The 7,573-nt window shown below is 36.1% G+C and overlaps 1 protein-coding gene across 1 annotated transcript; it reads left to right on the top strand.

The window, feature by feature from the left end:
* The first annotated feature begins 5,673 nt into the window (after positions 1-5,673).
* On the top strand, positions 5,674-7,247 carry LOC145799844 (protein FAR1-RELATED SEQUENCE 5-like). Its single transcript, XM_082889473.1, has 2 exons — positions 5,674-6,000; positions 6,108-7,247. Exons 1-2 carry the CDS (start codon positions 5,674-5,676, stop codon positions 7,245-7,247), a joined length of 1,467 nt encoding a protein of 488 aa, XP_082745599.1.
* Positions 7,248-7,573: the final 326 nt, after the last annotated feature.

Raw genomic sequence — 7,573 nt, 5'->3', positions numbered from 1 at the left:
AAAAATAGTTAAAAGACTAAACTAAAATAATAGAGAATTTAAGCTAGTAAACAAGCCAAAGGAGGGGTGGCTAACCCCTCCATTTTTGAGACCTCAAAACATCATTTTTTGACTCTAAAAAACTTTAAAATTCAGTGGTAAAAAGCTCAAAAAATGTTAAGAAAAGAATGGGAAACACAAGGGCAAAAGCTTAGAGAACAAGGTTTAAAGAAGGGTGGTTAACCCCTCTACCTTTGTTAGCTTTAAACCACAAGTTTCAGCCCATAAAAACAGTGTAAAAATAGCTCAAAAACAGTAAGAAAAGATTGGAAAATAAGTGGTGTAAAGATGGTACAAAAAGCACTAGAAGGTATACCTCTTGAAGATGAATGCTTCTTTTAGTTAAAACCACCAATTTCACACTCTCAAGTGTCTCAAGAGCTCAAATTCAAGATCAAATCATCTCAGCAAGAAACTCTCTAGGTTTGGTTTAGAGTGTTTAGGCAAAGGCTATGCAAGTTGCAAGAGAGAAAGAGAATTGTAGAGAGAGGAATTTTCCAAAATTTGCTCTTCAAAAATAATTTTTTACTCCTAAATTTTTCTAACCTTGAAACCAAGAGAGAGTGTCCTCTATATATAGAAATATATGAGCCTCAGTTGAAAATATTTATAGAGATAGGTGGAGCAATGTGGGAACAACTAGAAACAAATATCTGTAAAAATTTGTTTTTAGACACAAGTGGTCGGCATGCCATCTCTTTTGGCCGGCAGGCCACTAGTGGGGGACACATGGAAGGCCAAAACACTCAAAATGGCTAAATTTTGCACAACTGGCAAGCAGGCCACAATTTGTGGCCGGCAAGCCACTAATGGTGGCTGGCCACAAAAATCTACTTCCAGGTCCGATTTCAAATGGCTATATCTCCCTCAGCCGGACTCGATTTTAGATCATTCTTGAGTCTAAATTAAAGCTCCAAAAGTCTAATTTTCAATGGTGGTAGCCTCACATCTAAATTCTAAGTGTGCAAAAAGATATGTCTATTTTAGTGAAGGCTGCCCATTTCTGTCCTAACGGATTGATGCCCAACTTCTCCCCCAACTAGGTTTCTTCCCTCCTCTCCTATTTTCTTTAACTCTAAACCTATAAATAAGAAGTTTTAAAAAAAAATTCAAAGAGTTCACCTCTCTTTCATTTATTTCCACTTTGTCCTTGCTCGGTTTACCGAAAAGTACAATATTTTCAACGAAATGTGAGCCTCGAAACATCATAGAAACATTTTCAAAATTATTTTGAAAAAGAGGGTTTGAAGTTCTAAAATATTTTTGGCCAAAATAGTTTTGGTCCAAAATGGGGTGTAAGGTTAAGATTTATAAGCTCTTCTTGTTGAAGAAATTGAACTTTCATCATCGAGTGATCAATCAGTGGCACTCAAGTCTTAAAGACAGTAAAAAATGGGGTGTCTACAGAGGGTAAATAAGGGATATTATTGATGTTCAATTTACCAAAACGTCCAACAACGAACTGCAATGTTTTGCTGGTATCCCTCATGTGCCATAACGGTGAATACAGAAGGTTTTGGATTTTGATTCTGATGTTGTAGTGATTTGTGCAGCTTGTTTGCCGTGACTTTTGTTTGGTTTGGTATTGTTGATGTTAATTCCCAAATTGACATTTGAGTATATTGGTAAACCCTGGTTGCCCAAATTAACATTCAATTACATCTCTTCTTCATAGTAATATGTTTTGTTTGTCGTGACGTTGTGATTACTATTTCGTCCATTCAACATTGGTGAGGACAACATCTATACATTACTGTCATCGGAGATCAGTGCCGTAACACATGGGACCAGGTATGTATTGTTTGGGTTTCTAGTGTAGGTCTAGGTTTTGGTTTCACGTGGATTGGGTGAAAATGTATGTGATACATGATGTCTCATGTGCGATTAGCAGTGTTGAATGTGTTTGTACGATGTGGTGATGGTGTATTAGGTAATGTATGTTGGGGTGTGTTAATGGCAAGTACGGGATGGAGTTATGTGTACTTGATGTTCTTGTTGTGACCATTATTACGTTATGGTTTTGTGGTGATGTATGTTGGTATCTTAGGTTGAGTAAACCATACGGGGGTGTTCTTATGTTTTTGTTGTTGTGATGTGGTAGGCCTGTTGTTTGTTTGTTAGTGTGGGTGGGGGACCCTTGATGTTGGTGATGTGGTAATGATAGTTAATAATCCATGGGTTGGAGATTGAAAAACTATTGTTTGTTGTTAATTTTATGTTTTGACCAACACTTGGTTCATGTGGTAAAAGTAATGTGTGTAATACGATATTTTGCAAGATGTGGACTGTGGTCCCCTGCTTGTGCATGATTTTGAATGACTTAATTATTGATGTGGTTATGTTAATATTGCATGTTTCACTTTAGTATATGACTTGCTTGGCACGTATTTCAAATGCGAACATTGATATGAGATATAGTGTCAGTGAATTGGTTGAAAGTACGTATGGTCTACGTTTTTTATGGTTTTGATGGAGCTAAGATCTGTGTATAGTTTGAAGGTGAGGGACACTGTAGGTTGTTAATGCCATGGACAGGACATGGTAAATGTTCATCAGTTTTCCATGTGTGTTTTTGGATGTTGATGGAAACATATTTTTTTAGCATAGAAGCCAATGTTTGTGCTGAACGCATGTGGTATTGTGCGTTATTACTATATTAGGTTGTGAATTATTTGTTGTGCTCAAATTTAGTATGTTGAAATTGGATGGTGTTTTTATAGTAGACCGATACTGTGTTCGAGAATGGTTATGTGATAATGTTTTCTTTTTTTTACAGGAAGTTCAAGCCAGCCAAGTGCGAGACGTAACGGCCAAGGGAGAACGTTGCACTCACGGTCCCCATTTTAGATGTCGACACGATTGACAACACCAACACCAACCTATAATGACAACACCTCATTACAAACACAATGGTCCACCAAACATAGCAAGCCAACATCAGAAAACTCATTAGAAACAAAATCAGAAAATTGAAATAAAATCAACCTAAATGTAATTCACATAGCACATCAATCGTACAAACCAAGATGAACCAAACAGCAACACCCACACACCCAACCTACAAAAGTAATCCAAGAGAATCGAAACTAAACACCAACTAGGAAACATCACAAGCTCCCAACGCAGTCCACTCAACGCCTCCTAAAAAAAGTAATGTTACAACATACCTTACTCAAACAGCAGGACAAAATAAAAAATGAAATCACAATATGGGCAAATCAGTAAACTGTATATACAATATAACAAACAAAAATACCATACCAAATATAAAAAATACTAAATGGTTTACAAAAAAACAATCAAGACTAGATAGAGCAACATTTTCGAATATGGGATTTATGAGTAATTTTTCCTTATATTATTTACTCAAACCTCAAAAAGGGATCAAATTACCTATCACACATGTTATAATTATTACTCTTATTAGTCCCAAAACACCAAATCTCTAATACTAATAAATAATTGGGAGATACTCCTCTTCAGTTGGAAAAACTAATTAGAGGGTGTTGTTGGGTCTCTGTGGGCTCACCACGAAACCCGCACCTATGATCCGAACCATTTAATGTGTAGAACTCATCGAGTACCTTACCTCAGTAAAAAATTACACATATTAGATATCAATAGCCACTTGATCTGATCAAGTGTTTATCAATATCTAATTAACATGGTTTTTTTTATAAGAATAAAATACTTGATGAGTCGTACAAATTGAACAGTTTAAATCATCGATACGGACTCTGTGACAGGCCCATAAAAGCCCTCTTCAACCATGTCCTAAATAATTATCCTCAATTATATGCCAGCATGTACAAGATATGATTGGTGAGTGGAGCATAAGAGATAAGTTGAAATTTGCATTTATTTATTTATTTATTTTTTGTGTGTCTATTTTTATCCTTTCCACCTACCACTCACATTTGTTGTCAACAACAAAAAAAATAAAAATAAAAACTAAAATAAAATACAAAGGCTAGTTTAGTTTTGAAATTGTTAACCATTTGGGTGTTTTCTTTTTCTTTTTCTTTTGATTAATTGTTTTATACATGCAAGAATGTCCATCCAAATTTTGGTGAAGGTGTAATCAATTTATGAAACAATACATCAAATTTCCAAATTGTTTTTGCAAAAAATTGTTCTTTAATAATTCCATCCATCAGGCATGAATTTATAAGAAAAATCATGATATCTGGAATATTTTTATTATTATTAATATATGGTAATATGTTTTATCATCCTGTTTTTGTTCCCTAATTTATTTCTGATAATTTGCTAGTTGATGATGACGACAATTGAAAAGGTTGCCACAAATTAGATTGAAGCAAATAGGGTCATTTTGAATTTGTCCTTTTTTTTTTTCCTGACCCTGCTACGTAGCTCGAAAGGCGAGGCTCGAGAGTGGCTCGAATTGATGAATTCGCTGCTCTGCTACGCGGGATACACCCACAATTGTTTTGATTTCAAAAACAAAAAATAAGAACAGAGCGGAGCACCGTGTAGAGAGAAAGCTAAGCACGGTGTCGTCGCAACCTAGCGGAGCTGTCTGGTTGCTGCTGCTGTTTGATCCGAGTGGGAGAGGAGAAAGTTTGTGTGCCGCAGAGCAATCGAAGTCTCCACTGATTTCAAACTAGTCTGTTCGTAACCTAGCGGAACCGTCTCTTTGTGGCGTCGCTACTGCTGTTTGATCAGAGTGGAAGAGGACGAAGCTTGTGTGCAAATCGGACTATCCACTAAGTTGTGGATAAGGTATTTCCTCTTGGTGTTTTATTTCCCCTTGTGCCATTCCTCTTCCATTGCTCTGTGATTGTTGCTACCATGGCTGGTAGCTAAACTAAAATATTCATCAATAATAAAATATGAATTCTTGGATGAAGCTTGTGTGCAAATCGCTACTGTTGTTTGTTCTTGGTTTATTCATCCATAATAAAATATGAATTCAAAGTGTGGAATGTTGGGGGCTCCTTAGCATGATTTTGTGTTCGGTCAACTTTCATTTATTGATCAAATGTAAAATGGGAAGCTTTATAAAGTGAGATTAAAATGGTTGAAAGAAAAAGTTAACCAAATTGGTGAAATTAAATGACAGTTCCAAGAGACTGATATCACTGCAATGTAAAAGGAGGGTTAGATATGTGGGATCGATGAGATGGGTAAAATTGTATCTCATTTTTGGTTGAGTAGACCCAAATTAAACTTTACCTCATTTTTGACATCAAATTCTGCACTGTTAGCATGTCTATATTACTAAACTGTACCTCATTTTTGCTATTTCCTCACTGTTAGCATGTCTATATATTAGTAATATTTTTTTTTTGACATCAATTTTTTTTCTTTTGACATCAAATTTCATCATATGTATTAGTAATCATATTTTTTTGACATCAAATTCTGCACTTTGAGAAAAAAATTAGTATTAGTAATCATATTTCCTCACTGAGCTGATATTAATAATGTTATGAGATTATTGTTAAGATGAATGTAAAAAATTAGCATATTGAGATGTGGCTGCTCATCCACGGCATGGCTGCCCTTACTTGACCCTTTGTTTCAAATGCAAATGCAAATTAAAATTCATTCTAGTTGCCTCCTTTGAAATTGCAGCTAACAATGTCTATTGTATTTAACTTTGAAGCTACAATGGATATTGATTCAAACAATAATTCATTGAATGGGAGTGAGGAAGTTGAAGAACATGATAACAATCTTTATATTAACGAAAATGGTGAAGTTGAAGAACCCAAGAAGGGGATGTATTTTAGCTCAAAACAAGAAGTGTACGCATTTTATGCAAAATATGCGAAACACTGTGGATTTGCTATAGCTTTTAGATCACAAAATCTAACAAGTGATGGGGAAGTGAAGTATTTTGGAATTGAATGTACTCAGGCGAGGTTCAGAACAAAAAGATCAGAAATAAATCCCTTGGAACCATCTTTGTCATCAAAAATTGATTGTAAAGCAAGGGTCAGAGCTAGTCTACATAATGATGGCAGATATAAGTTAACCACAGTTGTGCTTGAGCACACTCATGATTTGAATCCTATGACTCACGACATTTTGCAATGAATAAGAGGATTCTTACTCCGGTGAAGAGAAGACTAGAAGTGAACGATGCAGCAGGGATTGGGGTGGCGAGGAATTTTCATTCCATGGTTGTTGAAGCAGGGGGATATGAGGCATTAACGTTTGATGAACGAGATGCAAGGAATTATATTGAGAATGCTAGAAGATTGAGACTTGGGCTAGGAGACGCCGAATCAGTTACACTTTATTTCCATAAAATGCAACAACAAAATTCGAACTTCTATTCGGCAATTGACCTTGATAAAGATGGTCACATGCGAAACTTGTTTTGGGCAGATGCAAGGAGTAGGGCGGCTTATAAAGCATTTGGGGATGTTATCTCATTTGACATAACCTATTTGACAAACAAATATGATATGCCATTTGCTCCGTTTGTAGGAGTTAATCACCATGGACAGTCAATTTTGTTTGGATGTGGGTTGTTATCTAATGAGAACATTGAGACATTTGTCTGGCTATTCAAAGAATGGTTAAATTGCATGTCAAATGTGCCCCCAAAAGCAATAATAACTGACCAGTGTAGAGCTATGCAAAATGCCATAGAAATAGTTTTCCCACAGGCTCGACATCGTTGGTGCTTATGGCATGTAATGAAGAAAATTCTGGAGAAACTAAGAGGATATTCACAATATGAAGGCATAAAGGTTGCTTTGCAAAATGCTGTTTATGATTCATTCTCGAAAGATGAATTTGAGGGAAATTGGCTTGCAATGGTTACAAAATTCAATGTGAATGATAACGAGTGGTTAGGGGTATTATACCGTGAGCGACATAGGTGGATTCCTGCCTATGTGAAAGACATATTTTGGGCTGGCATGTCAACTACCGGTAGAAGTGAGAGCATGAATGCATTTTTTGATGGATATGTGAACTCGAAGACTACCTTAAAGCAATTTGTTGAGCAATATGACAATGCCTTGAGAAGTAAGGTGGAAAAGGAGACAAAAGCAGATTTTAAATCTCATAACCAATTGTATGATTGCCTAACGGTGTATCATTTTGAGAAGCAATTTCGTGCAGCGTACACAAATGCAAAATTTGAAGAAGTTCAAGTAGAAATGAAGTGTCTAGTGTACTGTCGTCCGAATCTTGCAAAAGAGCGGGATCAATTTGTACCTATCATGTGAGGAAGGCTATTCTTTTGGGTGAGGGTATGAAGAAAGTAGAATTTATTGTGTACTGTAATTCAACTGAATGTGAGCTCCAGTGTATGTGTCGGTTGTTTGAGTTTAGAGGTATTATGTGTGCCCATTCACTTAGTGTGCTCATTGAGAGGTCCATATATGAGGTGCCAAATAAATACATTGTCTCGAGATGGAGAAAAGATTTGGAAAGAGGGTATACATGCATTCCAACCACATATACTAACTTCGGGGCTGCTATAAATCCAAAGTTGCATGATTCCTATCACAAGGCGTTAGATGAGATCCTAGAACTTGCCACCAATGATGAT

The sequence above is a fragment of the Camellia sinensis genome, chromosome 9, assembly GCF_055761805.1.
Source record: "Camellia sinensis isolate YWXY chromosome 9, ASM5576180v1, whole genome shotgun sequence".
Taxonomy (NCBI): Eukaryota; Viridiplantae; Streptophyta; class Magnoliopsida; order Ericales; family Theaceae; genus Camellia; species Camellia sinensis.
Note: the sequence above shows the minus strand (reverse complement) of the source record. Positions and strands in the feature narration are given on the sequence as shown.

Bases quoted from the DNA above. Each gene is read 5' to 3' on its own strand.
- LOC145799844 (XM_082889473.1), top strand. From the start codon at position 5,674: ATGGATATTGATTCAAACAATAATTCATTGAATGGGAGTGAGGAAGTT. The intron at 6,001-6,107 runs GTCAGAGCTAGT...GCAATGAATAAG, and splicing joins AAATTGATTGTAAAGCAAGG to AGGATTCTTACTCCGGTGAA.